We start from the raw sequence: 26,929 nt of genomic DNA on the forward strand, positions 1-26,929 counted from the left end.
ACGAGCCTGTGACCGATGTACTCGAGTCAGATATAGCCAGGGTAATTAAAACCCACAATAAAAACCCGACATTGCGACGCGCCTCGGGGTGTGCGTCGTCTTTGCAGATGGACTTCCACAGAAAAGCAAACTCTGACGCGTTCCTCTTTGTGCCTTGTTTGTGCATAAAAAAAGCGTTCGGTCCCAGTAGAATGCGTGACTGTTTTAGTGAGCGATCCTTTCACAGACGAGTGAGGCCCTCGCTCGCACGGGGAGTCAAAGCTGAGGCTTTACGCACAGGAAGTGGCTGAATGAAAGAAACACAGTCAGGGTTCAGGAGCGTCCACCCGCCACATCACGCTGGTCGTGAAACTGTCGACACCATGAGAAAAGAGGGATTAAAGCCAATATACTGCTCATATAATGTACTAGAACGTGCTATGTGTTGTTTTTGTCCCTTTAGTGTGTCATTGGTCCATTTGCAGTGCCAGTTTTTGCATTATTTCAGACTAAACTGTACATTGAGTGTATATATTCAGTCAAACTATTTACTATAAGTTTATTTTTATCTTGTTCAGTTAGAATCAGAATCAGAAAAGGTTTATTGCCATTTTCAGAGAACCTAATTCACGTATTTTTCATAGTTTTGGCAAGGGTGCGACTTATATTTATACTTATACTAATTGTAAGCGCCATTTTATATGGTTTGATATTTTACATTCTTAATTTTATGTTATTCATAATAACTCATTTGTGTTTTATTTAAAAGAAGTTTGCATATGTGTGCATGTCCTGGACGCTTGGGGGCGCACTACTGTTACCTGTCATGTAAAACAGGTGAAGAAGTTTTGTTGTAAAACTTTGTTAATAAAGAGAGATGGCTGGAGCAACACGGTCGTTTTACCGTGCTGCGACTACACCAGTGGTCCTACCCGTAAAACAGGCTCATGCAGTCATTATTTTCCGAGGAACAAAGAACTAGGATTAGCCTCTACATTAAGTAAAACGACCTCGCTCAACCAGAGCACGAGCCGTGGAGGAGCCCAACATCGTGGCAAGATAACAAGAAAAACTACGAACTGGTAACCTGCGCTGAAGAGAATATGAGACAACAGGAATGTTGTAGTCTTTGTTAGATGACACTCAAGAAGAAAGCAAAGCACGCTTTGTGTCATAGACTACTTTATTTGAACTGCTGTTGATTGCCAATGAACATTTGCGGGCTAATTTGAGCCAAAATGGAGGATGACATGACGCAGGAAACCAGAGCGAGAGAAAATGAGTGCAGTGTCGAGGATGTCCACAAGAGGGCGTCAAGGTACACGGAAAAAGGGTTGGAAGACTCACTGCACAGACAAATGAAGAGCAAAGCTTGCTCAATTGACTGCGAAAATGAACAAGATAAGTACTATGATGAAAAATAGTGAAAATCCTGACACAGTTGATGAACATTTAAACGAGTTTTCAAAACTTATGAACGACTTTGTTCAGTCAAACGAAAATGTACTTCAGCTGTTGTGTGAGGAAGAAAGGGAAGCTGATCAGACATACTGGTTCCTACCTAAAAAGGACCAGTACAACAGTTTCACCATGGAAGCTGAAAACTGGACTATTTCTTAAAGACAACTGAGACAGGACGACGTGGGTCCAGATGACAGCGTATCGATGACCAGTGTATCAAGGATGCGGCGACTGGGATCCTGCGTGTCCGGGACCAGGGCCAGCTGTTGCGGTTCAACTACATCGTCTACATCATCTACATCTGCTGCACGTCGTAAGGAACAAGCAGAACGAGCTGCTCTTGTTGCTCAAGCAGAGAAGCTCAAAGAAAAACAAGCTTTGGAGTTTGAGGAGCTGAAGTTAAAGGCCAAGAAAGAGCAGCTAGAAATGGAAACTCAGATTGCTGCTTCTACAGCAAAGATAAAGGTGCTGGAGGAATGTGAGTATGAAGGTGAAAATGGAAGTGTAACCAACGTGAACACTCACCTAGGGGTTACAAGAAGATCAGAGTTCCCTCTGTTGTGACTAATAATGAACAGCCGAATGCTCACAGCTTAAATAGACCTCAAATGTTTAAACAGGAGATCCCCACTCAACAAGTAGAAATGGACAATACAGTTAACTTGTGTGAAGTAATGCTAAAACAGAATGACGTTACAGAAATGTTGGTAAAGCAACAAAGACTCACAAACTTACCTCAGAGAGATGTGCCTATTTTCAGTGGTGATCCTTCAGAGTTCAAACCTTTTCTAAGAGCATTTGAACACACAATCGGTAGCAAAACTGATGATGACAGTGACAGGATTTATTATCTTGAACAGTTTACAAGAGGTGAACCAAAAGACTTAGTTAGAAGTTGTCAGCACATGATGCCTCAGCTTGGTTCCAAGAGGCAATGACTTCTACACTATCACTATGGCAATGAGATCAAAATTGCAAATGCTTACCTGAATAGAGCTGTAAACTGGCCTCAGGTAAAGGCAGATGATGCAAAAACTCTACACAGTTACTCTCTATTTCTTACTGGTTGTAACAATGCAATGCAGGACATTAATCACCTTGAGGAACTAGACAACCCAACAAACCTAAGAGTCGTAGTTTCCAAGTTACCTTACAAGATGAGAGAAATGTGGAGAGTCTTTGCCTTTGACATTCAGGAAACATCTGGGAGGAGAGTAAAGTTTTCAGATCTAGTTCGATTTGTGAACAGACAAGCTAAAATAGCTTCAGATCCTTTATTTGGTAACATTAAAGTTGCTGATGACAAAGTCAAGCAAAACATAAATCCAAATAGGGCATTTAGAGCAAAGAAGAAGTGAAGTGAAGAAGCACAGAAGAAGTGGCACCCATGGCTGTGAGTGCAGTGCAGAATAACTTTTATGTAGACGACTGTCTCTTCTCAGTGTCAAATGAAAGCGATGCCTGTACCATGGTAAAAGAACTGACAGAACTTTGTGCAAATGGAGGCTTTCGTCTCACTAAGTGGAATAGCAACAGCAGAGTTGTTTTGGCCTCCATACCTGAAACAGAAAGAGCGTCTGAGGTCAAGACATTAGATCTCTGTCATGACAATCTACCGGATGAACGAGTTTTAGGAGTAATCTGGTGTATTGAAACCGACTCATTTAAAATTAAGATCAATGCAAAGCCAATGGAAAAAACCAGGCGTGGCATTTTGTCATTTGTGAGTTCAATCTATGATCCATTAGGGTTCCTGTCCCCAGTTATTCTCCCTGCAAAAATTATCTTGCAAGAACTGTGTGGAAAGAAATTCTCTTGGGATGAGGACATACCTGAAGAACTTGCTCAGAAGTCACAGGCTTGGATATCAGACCTTGAAAAGCTACAAGGTTTCACAGTTGACAGGTGTTTCAAACCAGTCGGATATGACAATGTTACATCTGCACAACTGCATCATTTTGCAGATGCGAGTGAACGTGGGTACGGAGTGGTTACATATCTTCGACTGACAAACGAAAAGGGCGAAGCTCACTGTTCGTTCGTAATAGGCAAGTCCAGAGTATCACCTCTGAAACAAACAACGATTCCTAGGTTAGAGGTAACGGCTGCTGCTGTGGCTGTAAAGATGGACAAACTAATGAGAAATGAGCTACAAATGCCATTGAAAGAATCAGTGTTCTGGACTGATAGTACTACAGTGCTAAGGTACGTTGCAAATGACTGTCTCGGATTTAAGACTTTTGTTGCAAACAGAGTGTCACTTGTCGGAGATCATTCCAATGTCAGTCAGTGGAGATATGTAAACTCTGAGTTGAACCCTGCTGACCATGTTTCGAGGGGCATGAAAACCACTGAATTCCTTTCAAACAAATCTTGGATTGATGGACCGGACTTTCTGAGTAAAGACAGTACACACTGGCCTGTGTCACCAATAATATCAAAGGACGTTCAAAATGATGCTGAGGTGAAGGTTATGAGTGTTAATGTTGACATTGTGCAAGCTGATCCAATCAGTAAACTTATCAGTCACTACTCAGACTGGCACAGATTAAAGAAAGCTGTTGCCTGGATGCTGAGACTAAAACAGCTTCTTAAAGAAAAGACTCAAGAGAGAAAAGTTAGTGATGTTCAATGTCCAAGCAAAAATGTCACAATCAAAAAGCAAAGGCTTAAGTCAAAAACGATCAAAAGTTATTTGACAGTAACAGAATTGGAAAATGCTGAGATTGAGATTGTGAAGTTTTGTCAAAGTCAAAGCTACAAAGATGAGATACAAACTTTGCAAAAGGGTGAAAAGGTTAAAAGAACGAGTCATATTGTCAAACTAGATCCTGTATTGGACAGTGGTGTTTTAAGAGTTGGAGGAAGGTTACATCATTCTGCATTACCATTCAGTGTGAAACATCCTGTAATACTTCATCAAGACCACTATGTGTCCACTTTGATTTTCAGACATGTTCACAAACAAACTGGGCACAGTGGTAGAAACATAATGTTATCCAAACTGAGAGAAAAATATTGGATTCCGAAAGCTGATGCAGCTCTAAGAAAAGTATTGTCAAAATGTGTACAATGCAGAATGTTGTCAGGCAAACCTGGTGAACAGAGAATGGCTAACTTGCCACATGACAGACTTGTCCCAGACAATCCCCCTTTCACTAATGTAGGGATAGACTACTTTGGACCTTTTGACGTGAAATGTGGCAGAAGTCATGTATAAAGATATGGTGTTTTGTTTACATGCCTTACCTCAAGAGCTGTTCATATAGAGGTGGCCAATTCACTTGAAACAGACTCTTGTATTAACGCATTTAGGAGGTTTGTTGCAAGGAGAGGTCAGGTTTCTGTAATGAGATCAGATAATGGTACAAACCTGGTGGGTGCGGAAAAGGCAATGCGTGAATCACTTAAAAGTTGGAATCAGTCAAAAATTACTGAATCTTTGAGTCAAAAAGGTATCACATGGACATTCAATCCACCAGCTGGATCTCACTTTGGTGGCATTTGGGAAAGACAGATACGTTCTGTAAGGAGAATTCTTATCCAGTTATTGAGACAGCAGACTCTTGATGATGAACGTCTCCACACTTTGTTTTGTGAAGTGGAGTCCATTATCAATGATAGACCGATTACGAGAGTCTCTTAACGATCCAAATGACATCGAAGCATTGACTCCAAATCATTTGCTTCTCCTAAAAAGAAAACCAGTATTGCCACCTGGTGTGTTCCAGAAGGAGGACTTGTACTCAAGGAGACGTTGGCGTCAGGTTCAATACCTGTCAGATATTTTTTGGAAACGTTGGACCAAAGAGTATCTCCCACTTTTGCAAGAGAGACAAAAATGGTTTAATGCCAAAAGAAATCTGAAACCCGGTGATGTTGTTCTTATAGTAGATGATAGTGCACCAAGAGGTTCATGGTTGATGGGAAAGGTTGAAAAATCTATCTGTGATTCCAAAGGTCATGTTAGAAGGGTTTTGGTAAAAACTAAAAGCAGTGTTTTGGAAAGACCAGTAGACAAACTGTGTCTGTTGCTTGAAATGGAGTAATGTATTTGTGTTCGTTAAAGCCATAAATATGGTATGGATGAAACAAGTTTCATGTTTCAAATGTTCATTTACAGACGAAATGTCGCTTTGTATTTTTGTTTTGGTAATAGTTATTCCCCAGAAGTAACAATTAGGGGCCGGAATGTAAGCGCCATTTTATATGGTTTGATATTTTACATTCTTAATTTTATGTTATTCATAATAACTCATTTGTGTTTTATTTAAAAGAAGTTTGCATATGTGTGCATGTCCTGGACGCTTGGGGGCGCACTACTGTTACCTGTCATGTAAAACAGGTGAAGAAGTTTTGTTGTAAAACTTTGTTAATAAAGAGAGATGGCTGGAGCAACACGGTCGTTTTACCGTGCTGCGACTACACCAGTGGTCCTACCCGTAAAACAGGCTCATGCAGTCATTATTTTCCGAAGAGGTTAAAACCAAGGAACAAAGAACTAGGATTAGCCTCTACACTAATACTTATACCTATACTCAGGAGATACTTATATGTGATATTATTTGTTATTTTCACACTTGCAACAGCATTTCATAATCCAGTGTGACTTATATATGTTTTTTTTCTTCTCTATTATGCATTTTTGGCTGGTGCGACTTATACTCCGGAAAATACGGTACTAGAACGTGCTATGTGTTGTTTTTGTCCCTTTAGTGTGTCATTGGTCCATTTGCATTGCCAGTTTTTTGCATTATTTCAGACTAAACTGTACATTGAGTGTATATATTCAGTCAAACTATTTACTATAAGTTTATTTTTATCTTTTTCAGTTAGAATTGGAATCAGAAAAGGTTTATTGCCATTGTCAGAGAACAGAGAACATACATAAAACACTGAACAGTAATAAAGCAACATACCGTATTTTCCGTACTATAAGTTGCACCAGCCAAAAAATGCATAATAGAGAAGAAAAAAACATATATAAGTCGCACTGGAGTATAAGTATATAAGTATAAATATAAGTATAAGTCGCATCCCGAATCCCCAAAACTATGAAAAAAGGTGCGACTTATAGTCCGGAAAATACGGTATATAAAATAAAAAAGCGCATGCATTAAAGAAAATTTTTTAAATCCACTATAGGATAAATATACAAATGTGCTTACTCTGTCCACAAAATGTAGTTAAATTTACAGATGCAGTGCAGAAAGTGAACAGTGCAGCAGTGAGTGATTAAGTTATAACCCTTTTTTTTTTATTCATGCCTTTTTTATTTATTTTTTTGTTAATCTATTTTGCTCTTATATTTCTTGGCTCATGTTGCACCTGATCACTGAAGAGATTTCCCAGTTTGTGAATTTAATTTTTATTCATTGACAATGGAAATAAACCTGTTTCTGATTAAAGTGAATCCTTGTTGTATTTTATGAGACGAAAACAAACAAAAATGACATGAAAAGGCTTCAGGGCCTGAACGTGATCTGCATCGTCATCATAAAATGCAAATGATGTGTAGTAAAAATATAATAGATTGACAGACTTCTTGTCGTAGGTCTTTACAGATTTAAAATGTGACAGAAGCGTTTTTATGAATAAAGCAGCTATAACAAAGAGTTTAAGCAATTTATAAGAATACCAATGATTATACTGTGAAGTAACGCTGAAGTGAGCCATTGATTTTGTAACTGGTTTCGTTGTCGTCACACAATTTTACACTCAATTTTGATCGCCGTGATTGCCTCAACTCAAAGGCCATGATTTAAAAAAATATATAAAAATGTTTAATTGCTAGAAAAATTAAAAAAGTACAATACAACTGCTCCTAATACTCCAAAACCGTTCTAAAAATATTCACAAAAGGTCAAATGTAGTCTTATTTATGCAATTTATTTTTCCAGTTTTGATCATTTTGTTCAAATGTGTATCTAACTGTGGTAGTTTAAGTATCGATTAGTACTGTATTTTCCGGACTATAAGTTGCACCGGAGTATGAGTTGTACCAGCCAAAAAATGCATAATAGAGAGAAAAAAACCCACATATAAGTCACACTGGAGTATGAAATGCAGTTGCAGGTGTGAAAATAACAAATAATATCACATATAAGTCACTCCGGAGTATAAGTATATAAGGCAAGGCAAGGCAAGTTTATTTGTAGAGCACATTTCATACACAAGGCAATTCAAAGTGCTTCACAGCAGGAAAAATGCATTCAAATCACAAAGAAATTACAGAAATACAATAAAATTAACTAAATTAAAAATTATCAATCCAACTGATTTTCTAAACTAATAAAATCACAAACAAAAGAGAAGAGTGCAAAGAAAAAAATCCTTTTAGTCATATGCGCAGCTAAACAAAACAGCTTTTAGCTTAGATTTGAACATTGTCAGAGTAGAAGCCTGTCTCACATCTTCAGGAAGACTGTTCCAGATTTTAGCTGCATAAAACTGAAACGCAGATTCCCCATGTTTTGTCCTGACTCTGGGCACCAGCAGGAGGCCGGTCCCTGAGGTCCTCAGAGTCCGAGATGGTTCATATGGCACTAACATATCCAAGATGTACTTTGGTGCTAGGCCATGGAGAGACTTGTACACAAGCAGAGCTGCTTTAAAGTCTATTCTCTGAGCCACAGGGAGCCAGTGCAGAGACCTGAGAACAGGACTAATGTGATCATACTTCCTGGTTCTGGTCAGGACCCGAGCAGCAGCGTTCTGGATGTACTGCAGCTGTTTTACAGCTCGTTTGGAGAGACCAGTGAGCAGGCCGTTACAGTAGTCTAATCTACTGGAGACAAACGCGTGGATAAGTCTCTCTAAATCTGGTTTTGACACTATATTTTTGATTTTGGCAATGTTTTTTAGATGGTAAAAAGCTGCTGATGTTATTGATTTGACGTGGCTATTAAAGTTCAAGTCTGAGTCCATTATTACCCCCAGATTTCTAATTTGGTTTGTAGGTTTTAGAGCGAGACTCTGGAGGTGACCGCTAACACTTTCTCTTTGTTTCTGTGGGCCAAAAACGATTATTTCAGTCTTGTCTGAGTTCAGCTGGAGAAAGTTGTTTTGCATCCACAAACTGATCTGTTGGATGCAGTGACAGAGTGAATCTACTGGTCCATATTCACCTGCCGATAGTGAAACATAGATCTGAGTGTCGTCTGCATAATTGTGATAGGACACATTTTCACTGCGTATCAACTGACCCAACGGCAGCATGTAGAGGTTGAACAGAAGGGGACCCAGGACTGACCCTTGGGGCACTCCACAGGTCAGGGTCATGTGGTCTGAGACACAGCTACCAATTTCAACAAAGTACTTCCTGTCTTCCAGATAGGACCTTAACCAGTTTAGGGCAGTGCCAGTGATGCTCATCCAGTCCTCTAGTCTCTGTAAGAGGATCCCATGATCGACAGTGTCAAAAGCAGCACTCAGATCTAACAGAATTAAGACTGAGGCTTTGCCCGTGTCAGTGTTCAGGCGGATGTCATTTGTCACCTTGACAAGAGCAGTCTCAGTGCTGTGATGAGGTCTAAAACCTGACTGAAAAACATCAAATGAGTTGTTTATTAAGAGGAAATCTGTGAGCTGTTGGTAAACAACCTTTTCAAGGACTTTGCCCCAAAATGGCAGATTAGAGATGGGCCGGTAATGACTCAGTACTGCAGCATCAAGACTGCTCTTCTTTAGGAGAGGCTTTATGACCGCAGTTTTCAAAGACATTGGGAATGTTCCAGATTGAAGCGACATGTTAACTATGTGAGTGAGTGGTGCTAACAAACTGTTCAGCACAGACTTTAGAAATTTGGTGGGTAACACATCAAGGCAGCATGTAGATGAACTCAGACTGGTGATGATCTCATGGACAGTTTTGTCAGTTACTGGTGCAAAGTGAGTCAGCTCTAAGTGTCTTGGTGGTTTTAGGGTAATTTTTTGCATTGTGGCATTTATAGCATTTTTAATGCCCTGAACTTTGTCATTAAAGAATAATGCAAACTCATTACACTTGGATGTGGAAATGAGTTCTAACGGCAGCTGAGCTGGAGGGTTTGTTAATCTGTTTACTGTGGCAAACAGGACACGCGAGTTGTTACTGCAGCTTCCAATTATTTCAGAAAAATATCTTTCCCTAGTTCTACATAAGATTAGGTTGTACATATTCAGCTTTTCTTTGTAAATCTCTTTTTGAACCTGGAGCTTTGACTTGCGCCATTTCCGTTCGGCCCTGCGGCACTCCCTTTTCTGTGCCCTGACCGAATCATCATTTCTCCACGGCGCCTTCTGCTTATTTTTAACCATTTTAGCCTTTATAGGGGCGATGGTGTCCAGAACATTCAAAACACTAGATGTAACAGAGTTCAACAAATCATTTACATTAGAACATGAGACATTTTCGAAGTTTATCATTTCCATAAACAGTGCACCTGTGCCATCACTTATATGTCTCCTCTGAACAACTGCAGGACCAACCGGAGGTTTGGGAGAAACAGACAGGTCAAAGAAGACACAGAAATGATCAGACAGAGCAACATCGATCACATTAACATTTGAAATATTTACCCCCTTTGTAATTATGAGATCTAGAGTGTGTCCTTTGCTGTGGGTGGGGCCTCTCACATGCTGAGTAAGACTGAAGGTTTCAAGGACAGCATCAAGCTCTTTAGCGTTTCTGTCACAAATATTATCAACATGCACATTGAAATCACCTGTAATGACCAAACCATCAAAGTCTGTGCATATGACTGAAAGCATCTCAGTAAAATCATCAATAAAACTTTGGCAGTGCTGGGGAGGCTTGTATAAAACAATGAAGAGAATGGATGGAGACCGTTTTAGCTCCATTTTAAAGGATACATACTCAAATGATGAAAACACCCCAAAAGACAACCTGCGGGTAATTATTTCATCTCTAAAGACAGCACAGACTCCACCCCCTTTTTTGTTTTCTCGTGTTTCAGATTCAAACTTAAAGTTGGGTGGAGCAGATTCTATCAGAACTACATTTCCTGTGTTTTTGTCAAGCCATGTTTCAGTTAAAAACATAAAATCAAGATTATAAGAAGAAATAAAATTATTAATTAAGAGAGATTTGTTACATAAGGATCTGACATTTAGCACAGCAAGTTTCAGACTAGTTTCAGTGAGACTGGGCTTTATCTTTTCACAGGGAATATGAATCACATTTCTCAGATTGGGCCTGACTCGCATTTTGTTTTTCCATCTCTGTGATGATGTGACTACAGAAATAGCACTAGGGGGGGCTCTTTTTACATAGGGCCCCGGGTTGGTTTGATTTTTAATGTGACAATAAGTCCCGGCAACGCTGAGACCCAGTGCATCCTAGCTATGGGAGATACCAGGTGAGAGACGAGGGGGGATGGGTGGTGGGGCTGTTGTTGGTGTAGTCGGCTTGTGCAGGGAAGAGTTGATAAGTATTGACATAGCCCTTGCTATATTGGGCGTGAGTGGAGCCATCTTAATGCCTGATTTGATCAGACTTTCAAAATGGCTGGGAAGGCCCATGGGTGAGAGTGGAGATGAGAAGGAGAATGAAGAATCTTTAGTGGGAGTAGATGTTGCAGGGGGAACCCAGGGATGGTCTGAAGGCAGGGGCGATGAAGATTGTTCCTTTGCTGGAGGCGGTGGAGGTGAATGTGGAGCAGCTGGAGCTGAATCCTTTGCTGGTGGTGGTGGAGCAGCTGCTGATGAATCCTTTGGTGGAGGCTGAGGTTGTGGTGCTTTTGATGTTGAAACATTGGCTCGGTCTCTGGCTGATGGAGCAGGAATTCTTCTCTCATTCCTCTCTTCTCTAACTATCTGCTCAGGACCCTGTCCAGGCCCAGTCCAATGCCTCAGAGCGTGGAGCAGGTTCTCTGTCAGCACCCTCACTCCACCTCTGCATAGGTGGGGGCCATTTCTCTTAAACAGGTCCTCTCGTTTCCAGAATAGATAGAAGTTCTCAATGTAGTGTAGTCCTCTCGGGGGACACTCTTTGGACAGCCATGTGTTCAGCTGAAGAAGCCGGCTAAACTTGTTTATCCTCCTGTCGATGTTTGGAAGAGGTCCACTTATGAATGTTTTGATTTCCATTTTATCAAGCACGTCGAATAACTTCAAGAAGTCTTTTTTCAAAACTTCAGTCTGTTCCCGCCGCATGTCCACTGCACCCACGTGCACAATCAGCTGTTTAGCTCCTCCATGCTTAGCCATAATATTTGGAAGGAGTGACGTTATCTCAGAAACAGTGGCGCTTGGAAAAGAATGTGTGTTTATCTTTTCATGCGTCACGTGACTTATCGCGCCGTCCCCAACTAAAACAATGACCTTGGCTCCTGGCACAGATCCTTCTCGCTGTATTTTAGCCACGTCATCTTTCCTTTTTTCATTTAATTCCATCTCTGAAAGTGGTAAAAATCTGTTGGTGAGCTGTATTTTAGGTGACTTCACGTTATCTTTGTATCGTTTAGGCTTTGCTCCAAGTTTGTTCCAAGAAACAGCCTGGTCTTTCTGGTTTTTAGACAGTTTTGGAAACGACACAGAGTCACTGCGGTTTAGGTTGAAAGTAGCAGTTTTTCTTGTAAAAAGTGTGCTCTTCTTACCGTCGGTTGACACAGGAATGGTATCGTGAAGAACTTTTTCAGATTCCAAAACAAATATCCGTGTTTTCAGCTCATTAATTTCTTGTTGATATTTCCGACAGCGTTCACAGTCTTTCTCACTTCTTCTCCCGGACATGTCGCTGGCGTCAGATATGTCGTTAAAACTGGAAAAATGTTCTTAAAATCCTTGGTTTACTTGAAAAAGTCTAAAGCAAAAATGTTTGGAAGACAAAAACTGATTAAAAAGCAAAATAAATAAGGAAAGCAGCGATAGCAAGCGGAGCGAGCGAAAAAGCGTGTGCACTCTTCGGAAGCAGGGGGGATATAAGACTATGAAAAAAGGTGTGACTTATAGTCCGGAAAATACGGTATCTGGGTGTTACTGTGTTTGATGAACCTTCTGGTAAATACATACGTGCGAAATATTGAACATAATGAAATGTAACTAGATCTGTGTGATACGGGAAAAATCACGATTTTCTTGAGGCCAGATCACAATTTCGATTTGATCACGGTTCAAGTACACATTTTTAAATTGCCTAAAAATAAGGTAAATAAATTAATCTGCTCAGATTCTTACAGAGGCCGAACTATGCGAGCAAAAGTGTGTGCGTTTGAGCAGAAAAACTGCGTAAATCACGATATGACGATTTCACAAAAATATCGCATCATCACAATTCGATTCTTATACCACCACAACCTGTTTTCCCGCATCCACAAGTGCAGAAAGTCGTCTAAATCCAAGTACTGTATTTTCCGGACTATAAGTCGCACCAAAGTATAAGTCGCATCAGCCAAAAAATACATAATGGAAAAAAAAAAAAAAACATATATAAGCACTGGAGGATGAAATGCGGTTGCAAGTGTGAAAATAACAAATAGTATCACATATAAGTCGCTCTGGAGTATAAGTATATAAGTATAAATATAAGTATAAGTCGCACCCCGGCCAAAACTATGAAAAAAGGTGCGACTTATAGTCCGGAAAATACAGTAATCTTTTGGGAATGTCTGTGCACTCGAGTCCTTTCATATAGGCCGTTAAAATGTGTTGTTTTCGACCGTCAAACTTGCGTATTCAGACGTGGTAAAAGCCGTAGCATTTGGCCCGCGTGTCGTGTGTTGCCGGGGGGACTTTTTCTGCCCATTTTGGCGCTCGCCGCAGCGCCCGGCGACAGAAATAGCCCGTTGGCGGCCGCCCCTGCACATGTCGGAGCGATCCTAATGACAGGTTACGGCGACACGAGGAGGACCACGGAGCGTTCCCGTATCGTCCGAATCCGACGTGTGTTTAAGGCTGGGAAAGTTTGGTCACGTTTGGCGGCGTGTGTCGGAGATAACGCCCTTTGGTCACGTGTGGGCCCTTTGGTCACGTGTGGGGCCCTTTGGTCACGTGTGGGGCCCTTTGGTCACGTGTGGGGCCCTTTGGTCACGTGCGGGGCCCTTTGGTCACGTGTGGGCTCCTTGTCCGACTCTGGAAGTGTTATGCTTTTGGTCCAGCCTCACGAAATGATCAGGATTTCGCACAAAAACGACTGCAGTAAAGTCGTCGTAAACGGCATGTTCATAAGTGAAAAGGCAGATTAAAATAAGATATTCCTTTATTGTCCACACATGGGGACATTTTGGTGTTGCAACGCAGTCGATACAGAGGGAAAGGACAGATAACTTATAGGAAGTTTGAAAAAAATAGAAGAACTCTTATAAACAAAACAAAAAACTGTTATTAACAAAACTCCTCTCATATTTTAATAGGGAATGGAGGAAAAATACATAAAAATGAAGATGAAGATTAAAGATAAAGATAAAGGGCACACAAGGCGTTATCCTGGTTGACTGGTACATGTTCCTCTCTTAGAATAAGCTCTATTGACAGTGCTTTCCCGTTAATGTAGCTGTGATGGATTATTTGTCCGGCTAATATCACATTATAGTTACAACATTTCACCAGTTTATTGTGGTCTTAAAACACATGGAAATTTTATGAAACATGTCCAGACGATAGCATTGTGTGCTCCGCCAAACGCAAAACATCACTGTTACAATATCAAATGTTAGTGTTGGGATTATTGTGGGGAAACAATGGCACGATTTAACGATTGTTCGCAATTATTGAGACATGAAATCTTTCATTTTCTTTCATTCTCGTGGTCTGACATGTCACTATTCCTCGAGTTTGTGCGCGGCTTTATGAAAATGAACTTTCTGAAAGACAAAAGGAAGTTAAATATTGCAGTACTAGCCAGATATAAAAAAATATTAACATTTAAGTCTATTTTCTGAACTATATATTGAACTAAAAAGACTTCATTTAGCTTTACAATTGGTATTTTTTGCTTTTCACGCTTACATTGTGACCTGAATAATCACGATTATGGATTAACCTGATAATCGTGACAATTTATCTTGTATGTTTTACACATCTTTCTTCATGGGACTCGTGTTTCAGAGGCGACATGGCGGAGGGAGAAGAGGCCATGAGTCCAGACGACTGGAAAGACAAGTGTGAAGTCCTGGAGACTCTGCTCATGAAGTTCAGGGTCCAGATCATCAAGATCCGAGAGCTCACGGCGGACAAGGTCAGTCTGTGGTCCACTTCCACCATTTCACATCTGTACCATGAAAAACCACATCTGTACTCCAAAGATTACTCTCCACAGGCTCGTTTACCGTCACCAAGTATGGATTAACAATGCACAGAATTGTACAGCAACTTTGAATCCTTGGAAAAGTGCTTTAAACTAATGAATTACAATATTAATCATCACAGTATAGTGTCAGGATGTTTTGAGAGCAAACATTGTCATTTTAAAATACCGTATTTTAAGTCGCACCAGCCAAAAAAGGCATAATAGAGAAGAAAAAAACATATATAAGTCGCACTGTCCGGAAAATACGGTAATCAAATGAATGCTTTGTTCACTTTCATTCACGCTGTCTTATACATAACACTGTCTTATACATAACACTGTCTTATACATAACACTATTGGACGATTATGTGTTAAATATCCGTGACAAAACATAACTGAGACGCTGAACAGATGAAAGAGAAGTTTATTTTGCTTTTGGAATGTTACAAATGATAGAAAAGTAGCAGTAGAAGCAGCCGGTTTGATAACATTTTAATTTAGATTGAATTCAGTCACGCTCAATCGTCAATTACATGTTTTTGTTGTTGTGTTTTACTGTGAGCTCTGCAGCCAATCGTCTGTCAGGAGAAGCGTGTGGTTTGGAGCAGAGTTCAGACAGAAGCGAGTGGACTATATTTGGAGATAAATGTCACTAATTAAAAGTCTGTTTCGTTTATGTTCATGAAATCAATACTGAAAGCCCATTTAAATAAATACAAAATATATATACCATAAAAAGAGAACAATGCATACATAAAATAATAATTAAAAAGTACTTGAATAAATACATTTAATAAAATAAATACAATAAATACAATGAATAAAATAAACACATAAAATAATAATAATTAATACATAAATAAAGAAAATAAATACAATGAATAAAATAAACACATACAATAATAATAAATAAATAAAATAAAATAAGGAAAAATAAAGAAAATAAATTCCATTCAATAAATTCAAAATAAAATGAATTCAAAATCAAATGAATTCAAAATCAAATGAATAAAATGAATAAAATGAATCAAGATCGCTCAAAATTAAGAAAAAACCATGACACATTGAAAGTAATCCCGACACACTTTCCTCCACGTGAGGCTTCAGTCGCGGTCTGGAGTGAAGTAGATCCTGGTCCACAGCTGCAGTGCTCTGGTCCAAACTGCCCCAGATCTGAGCTCTCTCTGGGGATCCTGATTAGAGCGTAATGTAAACACAGTCTGACCACAGGGCTCCGCACGCAAAGCATCATGGGACTGACCCAGCTCCAGTCAATTACAGGGCCACAGTCGGCTCAAACCGGACGCAAAACACACTGCTGGACTCAGAGCAAAGACTGGGTTTAGTGCTTCAACCCACGCTGCACATGGGGTTTCTGGGAAGATTATGGGAAAAAAACAAACTATTTTTGTATGTTTTTTATTAGGTATGTCAAAATTAATCATTTCATTGGTTGAATAATCAGGATTATTCAGCTCACATGTAATCATAAGAACTTAAAATTAAAACTTGCAAGAATAGAAGCAGAATTAAGTTACTTTAGCTCAGTTTATACTCCATAAAGTAAACTTGAATGTAAAGAGCTCTTTTTGTTCGTCTGATGTGTCACGTTGACGTACATTTATCATGCATTTCATAAAGCTGGTCATAAACAAGAAGAGAGATGATCCATTATGGAAGATTTTAGACACGGTGTCGATAATCGTGAACAAAAACTGAATTGTTCTTAAGCTTACACGTGTGCCGTGCAAATTAAGAGAGAGGTTCTGTGTTATACAATGTACCAAATAAGTGAGAGATATATTTAAAAATGTATAATATCTGAGTTTTTGTCCTGGAGATTAAAATTAGACTATTGTGTGTCGTCTGTAATGAAAACGATTTAAAATTACATCAAAAAGAGACCCAAACAAGGGTATAAAGTTATATTTATGCCTTTTGTATTCCATTTGTGCCATACTTGAACCTTCAACCAAGACATTCGGTACATTCCTGATGCTTTGTTAACATATTGTCTGCATATTTATCCACAAAAAGACTGACGGGACGGTGACGGGATTGTGCATGAAATAATTGCACATCTTTTCTGACACTAAGAGTGAGCATGTTTCTGTTTGGTTGATCCATCTCTGTTCCGTGTGGGCCGCAGACAGTATCAGCTCAGCGAGACGGCGAGAGATTTGTGCTTTTAATGACTCTAATCCTTCAAGTTCAAACACAGGTCAGCTGTTTTTTTTTTTTACAAGTAAACTGATAAGGTAATGGAAAGTGAAAATCCAGCATAATTAACTACGTTCAGGCACTTTGAGAGGCGTGACGAGCAAAAAGGCCCCATAATTATTGCATTAAGCATGAGTTTGCTGTTTTTGAAGTTTTAAAATGAACTGAAATCTTGCAACTAAATGCGTGAATTAAGAAGTGTTTACTTTCCCAACGTATTTCTGTCTATTTAACTGAGATCCCACAAACCTGAGCCCTTTTCAGTGTTGGCTATACCGTATTTTCTGGACTATAAGTCTTTTTTCATAGTTTGGCCGGGGTGCAACTTATATTCCAGAGCGACTTATTTGTGATATTATTTGTTATTTTCACACTGACAACCACAAGAGGGCGCTCCAGGCTCTAAGCGGGGCAGAAGAAGAATCTGCACTTCCTCTACCTCTGGAGTTTGTGGAGTTGTTTAGAAGTGACACAGAGGAAGAAGAATTCAATGGATTTAGTGATTTGGGGTAAAACTGATGCTTTGGTAAACGTGTTAGCATGTTCTTTATGCTATAGTTATCTGAATAACTGTTCATATGTTACGTTAACATACCAGACACTTACCACAGTTCTGTCTGTGCCTCATGTAGCTGAAGGTGTTAGCGTTAGCATAGGTACACCTAGTCACCATGTTCTCTCATCTGTTATTATTTTAAACTGCATTTCAAGATGAAATGTCTGTTCTTGGTCTGGGATTTTATCAAATAAATTCCCCCCAAAAATGCGACTTATACTCCAGTGCGACTTATATATGTTTTTTTCTTCTCTATTATGCATTTTTTGGCTGGTGCGACTTATACTCAGAGCAACTTATAGTCCTTAAAATACGGTATATGAAATGATTTACGATGGTGTTTTGATCCTCGCACGTCCCAGTTTCTGCGCTGCGAAGCACATGAAAAAGCACACGTCCCTTTAACGCTTTGGTGCCGGGTGACCTTTGACCTGGCGTGGGCTGACCTCTGGACGCTGTGAGCTTTTCCTGTTCACGTCGTCCCTCTGAAACTTGGACCGAGTCGGGGTTTGTTGTTTTAAACCAGCGCCGGGGGTCCCAGACGTCAGCGTGAAATCCCCTTCATCCGTCGCAGAGAGAGAAGACTTTTGTTTATCTCATGATTATTGAGTCGCAATATCAACTGTCCCGATTCGGCCTTTTAATTTCACTAATATTTTATCATGTGCAGCCATTTCACTGTGATATTTGTGTCTTTGGTTGTAGGGATGTCAAGATTATTAGGTTCATTGATAATAAAAAATAAAGTGATTATTTAGGTCACAATATAAAGACTAAAATATTATAATCACGACATTTTTAGTTCAATTTTATTATAAATGTGGCGATTTAAAAACAAATAATAATAATAATGATAATAGTTATGTTTCTTTTTTTTGTCCCTTTTTTTTGTTGTTTTTTTGTATTTTTGTGTATGTTGTTATTGTCATTGTTTGTTTATCTCACAAAAAAATTTAAGAAAATTCAAAATGTCACAGTTTTTTAGTCTCAATAATTGCGAAAAATCGTTAAATCATGGTGTTTTTTCTCACTATAATCATAACTCTAACCCTAAGCCTAATTGTGATTTGTGCTTTTCCCCTTTAGCAAAAAGAGTTCCCAGTCCACATTTAGTTAATTTGTCCCTCTTGTCGTACAGCACAGGTTCTTAAACGGTCCAGAGACATGCGCGCTAACTGTGATATCATCATTAGATCAGTCATCTTAAAATAAGCTTAAAAATTGCGTAAAGATGGTGCATTGTATTTGAAGAGCGGCTGATGAAATCCCCTGAAAACCGTCCAAATAGATAGAACAGTGAGGTGAATCTCTCGGGAGGAAGTAGCGCGTTAAACAGGAAGCAAAGGGTCAAACGCTTTTTCTACGGCCCATTTTTCAAACCATTTAAAGAATATTACAGCGTCATATCTGTGTGCGCCGACGGAGGGTCCCGCGTGTTGTATTGTTTTGGGAGCGACGTTTGTTTTGGCGCCCGTGTGTGTGTGTTAGATTTACTCAACTATTTTATCAGCGTGAGCTCAGACCATCTGCTCGAAACTAACGAGACGTGAGCGGTTCAGGAATGCAGACACGAGCGCTTTATAAGGAGCGTGCGCGTGAACGGTGCGGCCCCCGCAAGACACGGGCAAAAAGCGGGTTTGTTCGAGGTACTTTTGACGTGAATCAATCAACCTTTATTTATAGAGCCCTTTACAACACTTAAAGTGACCAAAGTGCTTCACAATAAAATCAAGGCAATACACAACATAAAACTAAATTAAAAATTAAAATACGCGAACGATGATTGAAATCTCTCCATCTAGCTGAAAATAGAATTACTGTTTAAAAAAAAAAAAAAAAAAAAAACACATAAGTTGACTGTATTTTGTAGGCGTAGTAGAGGCTGTTTGGCCCAGTCCCACTTGCCTCCCTTAGCCTCACCCTTAGCCTCACCCTCAGCCTCACCCTCAGCCTCACGCTCATCCTCACCCTCACCCTCAGCCTCAGCCTCACTCTCATCCTCACCCTCAGCCTCAGCCTCAGCCTCACCCTCAGCCTCAGCCTCACGCTCATCCTCAGCCTCAGCCTCAGCCTCAGCCTCACGCTCATCCTCAGCCTCAGCCTCACTCTCATCCTCAGCCTCACCCTCACCCTCAGTCTCAGCCTCAGCCTCACCCTCGTGCTCATCCTCATCCTCAGCTTCACTCTCACCCTCACCCTCGTCCTCATCCTCAGCCTCATCCTCACCCTCAGCCTCACCCTCAGCCTCACTCTCATCCTCAGCCTCACCCTCAGCCTCACCCTCACCCTCAGCCTCACCCTCAGCCTCACTCTCATCCTCAGCCTCACCCTCAGCCTCACCCTCATCCTCAGCCTCACCCTCAGCCTCACTCTCATCCTCAGCCTCACCCTCAGCCTCACCCTCATCCTCATCCTCAGCCTCAGTCTCACCCTTAGTCTCACCCTCAGCCTCACCCTCGTGCTCATCCTCATCCTCATCTTCACTCTCACCCACACCCTCGTGCTCATCCTCAGCTTCACTCTCACCCTCACCCTCGTCCTCAGCCTCAGCCTCACCCTCGTGCTCATCCTCAGCTTCACTCTCACCCTCACCCTCGTCCTCAGCCTCAGCCTCACCCTCGTCCTCATCCTCAGCCTCAGCCTCAGCCTCACCCTCGTGCTCATCCTCAGCTTCACTCTCATCCTCGTCCTCATCCTCAGCCTCACCCTCATCCTCATCCTCAGCATCACCCTCACCCTGAGTCCCACCCTCAGCCTGATCCCTGAGCCTGAATCACAGAGGATCTTTGTGAGCTGGCGGGAGGTGCAGCTCGGGGGGGGGAGCGGGCGGCGCAGGAGTTCAGAACGAGGACGGACACAGACACTGCACCAGGAATGTCAGGAATGGACCCTGAACGTTTGGGTCTGAATAAAGAGCAGACTGCAGCAGAGTTCACAGAGTAATATCAGGAGCAAACGGGACAGAGGAAAGTGTATGCGTTGCCTTTACAAATTCATTATTTAGCATCGCATTATTCATTCCCTCCACACTCTGTGATCATGCCACTGAAGTGACAACTCGCCTTCAGCCCCTGACCACCACAAACGATGAGTGAAAGGTCATGTAGGTCGAATCAGAATTTGGCTTATTGGTTGTTGTTCTCTACAACATTTTGAGGACTTTTTCTATTCAATATTTAGTCATAAATGGTTAATCGCGATGACAACGGTCCTAGTGTTTAGGTTTCGTGTAAGAATCTTGGTCTGGAACACAGAGGATTCACCTATTTTGAATGTTTATTAGGTTTATTGGGGAAACTGTTTGCCTGGGGTCTAAACTGTTTCTCTCTGTCATTCAGAACTACCGTATTTTCCGAACTATAAGTCGCACCTTTTTTCATAGTTTTGGCCGGGGTGCGACTTATATTTATACTTATACTTTTCACTACAGAGCGTCTTATATGTGATATTATTTGTTATTTTCACACTTGCCAACCGCATTTCATACTCCAGTGCTACTTATGTTTTTTTCTTCTCTGTTATGCATTTTTTGGCTGGTGCGACTTATACTCCGGTGCGACTTATAGTCCAGAAAATATGTCAAATATATGTCAAACTTCTTTTTTTTGCTTTGATAATTGATTGGGCAGAAATCCACTGTCTGTCTGTCTGTGTGTTTTTTGCCTTTCTTTTTTCTAGTAAGCAGCCATGTTTGTTTTGATACAGGCGGGCCATGCCAGTTCCTGATTGGCTCATCCATCTGTCAATCATTGAACTCAGGGCCCAGACTGCAGGCCTTTGTAAAGTTTTAGAGAAAGCTCCATTTTTGGCAGGCCAGGCAAGGAAGTCAAACACAAACTGTGAGAATAAATCCAAGGCCATGTTGTTTTAGACTCAAACGTTATATATCGCTAACCACATTCCTGTTTTCTTGTGATAGAGATAAAGAATTCACTTTAAATTCCTGAAATACCGAGCAAATATAAGTCTCAAATTGCATTTTTTGCCATTTATTCTCAGGCTTTCTCCTAATTGCAGCTGGTGTAGTCACGTACGAATGTTTGATCCTGTCCAGAGATGCATCGTCTTCCTTCTAATTTTACTTTACGTGTCCCAAAGGTTAAAATAATGTCAAACCTCGTCAGCATCTAACCTTTCATTGGTACTTTTCACTTGAGTTGTTCAGGAAGTGACACACACACCCATACGTGCGTCTTATTTTAACCCTTTCACCAAAAACAATCGTCCTGGTCCACTCCATGTGTATTTTGTCTCTTTAAATAGTCTTTAAATAGTTTCGCTTGTAGCAGAAGCCACACCCTGCAGCCTGCGTTTATAATGCCACATGTGCCCTGAGCCACATGTGCCCTGAGCCACATGTGGCGCACAGCGGGAAGGACCAAGTGCACCACATAGTCCTTCATACCAGAAAGTACTTATCAGAAGGTGCAGATGTGTTTAAATTGGTGGTCCACGGGCCAAATTGCAATGAAACCTGGCAAATGTGTCGTGTCTGGCCCACAGTGAAAGCAGAGATGCTACCGGACCATATTGCACTGTGGTCTAGTCCCAGTTCAGATTCTGAGGTCTAGTCCCGGCTCACATTCTGCGGTCTAGTCCCAGTTTACCCTTTTCCTCACACCGGGCACATTTAGAGGTAATTTTTCATGCTTTCTCCGAACGTCCAGTGAGTGAAAAAGTAGTGCACTCATAATAAACAATGTGTGAATGATGCAGATACAGCAGCTGTTGACCTGGGATTATGAAGAAGCCACTCTTAAACAAACCATTACACAGAGCGTTCAGACACAGCCACTGACGCTTTCTAGCTTCGGTAAAACCCCGACTCCCTCCGGCTCCTGATCCGCCTCATTTGTCCCGCTCTTTAGCCCCGTGTGTCGGGCGTAAGCTCTCCGTGGTCTCCTCCGCATTCCCACATACCTCCCGCTGAAAGCTGCTGACGCTTCAGAGACTCGGCCTGCGTCTCTACTGCTTCCACCGCTTCCGCCGCGTCGGGCCGGAGAAATTCAGCAGGAATGTGGCTCGCTTTGTGCTTTCCGAGGCTCCGGTCTGAGGCTGGAGTCTGGAGTGCAAAGGCCGCGTGACCCTGAGGTGAAGATGTGCAGCGCTGGAACATTCTACAGAGAGCTGCCTGTGTTTTTATCGTTCTAACGCCTCGACACGACCGCGCGGCACAGAAAAGTCCATTCAAAAGGTCCTTCGTGTCCAGGGGCAAGGCACTTCACACATATAGATCCATGCGTGCCGCCTCCTTGTCTCTATGGAGATGCCTCTGCTTTGCCCAAAATGTTCCACAATATGGCATTAAAATTATACTGTATTTATTGATTTACAGGTGTTTTATTGCTTAAAAATACATTTAAAAATCATGCATTCTATCTGTAAACGGGGGGACCTCTCCACAGAGCTGACCTATAACTTGGCCTCGTGATGTCACCATGGATATCTGTGGCACCGTTGCCATAGCAATTGACAATTCAAGAATAGAAGTCTAAATAATAACGTCTAAAGTCTAGAAAATAACATCTAAAGAATAAAGTCTAAAGTAGGTGGTGGTAATGTAACACTTGGATACCAACAGAAGAAGAAGGAGAAGAAGGAGAAGAAGGAGAAGGAGAAGGAAGACTGCCCGGCTCCAAATGAAACGCAGTGTGGTGGATTGAAGGTGGATTTACTGCATGTTAAAAAACAGATATTAATAAAGAAAATACTTGATTGTTTCAGATTCAGCAGCTGGAGACTCAGGTGATTGATGCAGAGAAACGTGCCTTTGTGTCTCACCAGCAGGTAACTCTCCCACAAACTCAACCAAACACTTACTCATGTGTTTATGAGACTCACAGATATGTTTCCACATGTCTGTGGTTGTGGTGGTGTGGCAGGTGCAGTGGATGGAGGAGAAGCTGCGCTCTCCGGAGGGTCAGACCGGCGACAGCGAGGTGCGCCTCTTTGAACAGTGTCAGGACCTCACGGCGGCGCTGCAGGAGAAGAACGACACCATCTCACATCTGGAGCAGCAGCTGGAGGAGCAGGTACAGGCCATAACCCGGGAAACCAGTGTGTTCGACAGGTGTAAGAGACGCCAGCGCGAGAGCTCTGACGGGAAGTGGGCCAAGGTCTCAAAGCCACGGACTTAGTGATGAGGGCCGGGAATCACAGGGTCCCTAACGATGCGATGCACGATACGCGGCTCCCGATACGATTTTGCGATACATGCGATACTCGATCTATTGCTCATGATATTCTACGATATATCACTATTTTCTTAAAGAACCCAATATATTTTTACAGCATTTTTCTTTGTTAAACCGCGACCTGCACTAGCTCGAAATGAAATACACCCATTTTAATCATGCACAATACACGGCTCCCGATACGATAATATCACGATTTTGTGATACATGCGATACTCGATATATTGCTCATGAAATTCTACAATATATCACTATTTTTTTTAACATTCTTCTTTGTTAAACTGCGACCTGCACAAACTCAAAATGAAATACATCCATTTAATCATGCACGATACGCGGCTCTTGATACGATAATGTCACGATTTTGCGATACATGCGATACTCGATATATTGCTTATGATATTCTACAATATATACATTTTTTTTTAACATTCTTCTTTGTTAAACCACGATCTGCTCAAACTCAAAATTAAATACCCCTGTTTTAATCATGCACGATACACGACTCCCGATACGATAATATCACGATTTTGTGATATGTGCAGTAATCTGTATATACTGCTCATAATATTCTACGATATATCATTTTTTTTTTTAAAGAACCCAATACATTTAAACAACATTCTTCTTTGTTAAACAGCGACCTGCACAAACTCAAAATTAAATATGCCCGTTTTAATCATGCACGATACACGGCTCCTGATACGATAATATCACAATTTTGCTGCACATGCGATACTCTGTTGCTCAGGATATTCTACAATATATCACTATTTTATTAAAGAACCCAATACATTTACAGCATTTTCCTTTGTTTGCTGCACAAACTCCAAATGAAATACACCTGTTCTAATCATCAAAACTGTCGAAAAATTGCATGCATAAACAAATTTCCTTTCTTCAAATAAGCAACAAAAATGTAGCGCTGTCGCAAAATAATATCGTGGCAATGTATTGATATAGCGGCCCACGACATCAATACTGTATCACAAACTTTAGCATCACGATATATCAATATTTCGATATTTTGGCACACCCTGATTAGTAACGTAACACAGGGCTGCAATGAGCGCTGTGAGATCCATTACACTTATGTATATGGCAAATTCTAAATAGCTTATACTTTAGCATTTTCTGAAGCAACTCATATTTCAGTCATCACTCAGATATTAATGGATGCTCCGTAAATAGCATTCTTATCGTAAAAGTCTTGTTTATCTTCAGGAAGCTGTATTTATTTTCTTTTTTAATTATGAAATATAAGATGGTGCTGTTTTATTTCACAAAGCTCTACTCTAAATGAAACGTTTATCATTTCAAATTCAGTTTATATGCTTGTTAAAAATGCTTAGTTTTTGAATTATTATCCGCGAGCCAACAACAACAATACCGTATTTTCCGCACTATAAGGCGCACTGGATTGTAAGGCGCGCTGTCGTTTTTTGAGAAAATTAAAGGCTTTTAAATGCGCCTTATAGTGCGGAAAATACGATAGTAACAACACCAGAATAACAACAGAGTAGACTGCTAAGACATACAATCTGAAAATGTTTATGTCGTTTCATTTTAACTTATTTATAGTCAAACGGTGTAATAATATACAGGTAAATTGTCTGTAAAACTGAACGCAGAATACGCCTGTAGTGCTCTTAGACCTCCTCACTGTGTCATCGTCCTGAACAGAAACAAAGCAGACTTCAAGACTCTAAAACAGTGGAAGAAAAAGCGGCCAAGATCAAAGAGTGGGTGATGCTCAAACTGTCTGAGGTAACGCAATTTACGGTCTCATTTATTCAGCCCGAGAATCGTTTGTGTGAGCGAAACTGAGGTGGTGTTTTTCCTCAGTTCGAAGTGGAAAACGCAGCTTTAAGAGAAACCAACAAACAGCAGGAGGCTCAGATCTTGGAGTTGCAGAGACAAGTTGAGGGTAAGTGAAAGCCGCATCGCAGTCATGAAAAGGCGTCGACACAAATTAGGGTTTAAAAGGAAACGACCAGGACTAAACCAGGTCTAAACAAAAATAATAAGCTAAACTAAAACCACGTGTAAGGCCAGTTTAAACCCGGTCTAACACTGGGCAACATTGGGACTAAACTAGATCTACACATGAATTAAAACACTGACTGAGGCTTGATCCAACAACTCTAAGTCTTCATAAATCACATAAAAACTGTGCTTAAAATGGAACTGGACCCGGGACTTAACTTGGACTAGACCAGGGCTTGAACCAGGACTATAACTGGACCAAACCAAGTCCACATCAGGACAAAAATGAGCACAATTTAGCACAGACCTGGGCATTTGTGGCCCCAGGGGTAAAATGTGGCCCTCGGCATGTTTTAATCCGGCCCCTAGAAAGATTTTAGTTTTCATTTGACTGTCTGTAACATCTGTCTGCACATGTATCCTTAATAAAGATGACGTGAAATGAATTAAATAATAGATTCAATAGCCTATATTTGACAGAAAAGTGACATTTTAGTTGATATTTTATTATATTTTTTTCACACCAATGATCGCGGGCCGACCCTCCTCTACTTGCCTGGATTTGAATATGGCCTTCGGAGGAAAATAATTGCCCACCCTTGATTTAGCACCAAACAAATGACAAAGTTGAACTTAATCTACGCAGTACTCATCGCCAACCGAACGTTTACACTCGTCATTTGTGTTTTAAGAGGTGGATAATAAGCACATTACGGTTTATGCTCTGTACAAGTTTCGTACTTTTTAAAAACTCAACCCCTGAGACTCGATTGCGTTGTTTGTTCTGTCTTCAGAGCTGGAGCAGAAGAGCGCAGGGTCCCAGATCAAACCGGGCGAGGCGCAGCGTCTGAGCAGCCTCACCTTCGGCTGTTTCGAGGTCCGAGGGAAAAGTCCCCAGGTGCTGACGGGACCCGCTCCGTCGCAGAGGGCCCTCAGCTCCACGGGGGAGGCAGAGGAGGGGGACACTGCGGGTAAAAGAGACACATACACACTCACTCTGATAAACTCACCTGAAAACTGCCTTCAAATCACTGCAGCGTTCTTTTACCCACTGCTACGTCTTGTTTTATTCAGGTTTTTATTCAGGTTTTTGTCTGTCTTGAACTGAAAAAGCATCTTTGAGTCTTATGAGTGGTATTTATTTATTATTATTAGATTAAATGTTCTCTGAGACTAAAACCATGTTACATTTTCTGGTTGAATAGGAAGCACATGCTCAAGTTCATCTGTCGCTTATTCCTACAATATATACAATATATACCGTATATTAATATAAGTCACACCTTTTTTCATAGTTTTGGCC

General features: G+C 40.9%; 1 protein-coding gene and 1 long non-coding RNA gene across 2 annotated transcripts in view; one reads left to right on the forward strand and one right to left on the reverse strand.

Annotated features, from left to right (window-relative positions):
- The window catches only part of LOC140351666 (uncharacterized), a 344,644-nt gene that overhangs the window by 216,118 nt on the left and 101,597 nt on the right, over positions 1–26,929 (reverse strand). The gene's annotated exons all lie outside the window — the stretch shown is intronic.
- plekhh2 (pleckstrin homology domain containing, family H (with MyTH4 domain) member 2) overlaps positions 14,487–26,929 on the forward strand; it is a 47,410-nt gene continuing 34,967 nt past the window's right edge. Inside the window, exons 1-6 of the mRNA XM_072437137.1 lie at positions 14,487–14,617; positions 23,171–23,233; positions 23,329–23,478; positions 25,324–25,407; positions 25,486–25,567; positions 26,421–26,597. Coding sequence (XP_072293238.1) covers positions 14,495–14,617; positions 23,171–23,233; positions 23,329–23,478; positions 25,324–25,407; positions 25,486–25,567; positions 26,421–26,597 — 679 coding nt within the window. The 5' untranslated portion in view covers positions 14,487–14,494. The remainder of the gene's footprint in view (positions 14,618–23,170; positions 23,234–23,328; positions 23,479–25,323; positions 25,408–25,485; positions 25,568–26,420; positions 26,598–26,929) is intronic.

This window comes from Eucyclogobius newberryi, unplaced genomic scaffold (genome assembly GCF_026437365.1).
Source record: "Eucyclogobius newberryi isolate DKJ021-1_F unplaced genomic scaffold, fEucNew1.0.hap1 SCAF_8, whole genome shotgun sequence".
NCBI classification, from domain to species: Eukaryota; Metazoa; Chordata; class Actinopteri; order Gobiiformes; family Gobiidae; genus Eucyclogobius; species Eucyclogobius newberryi.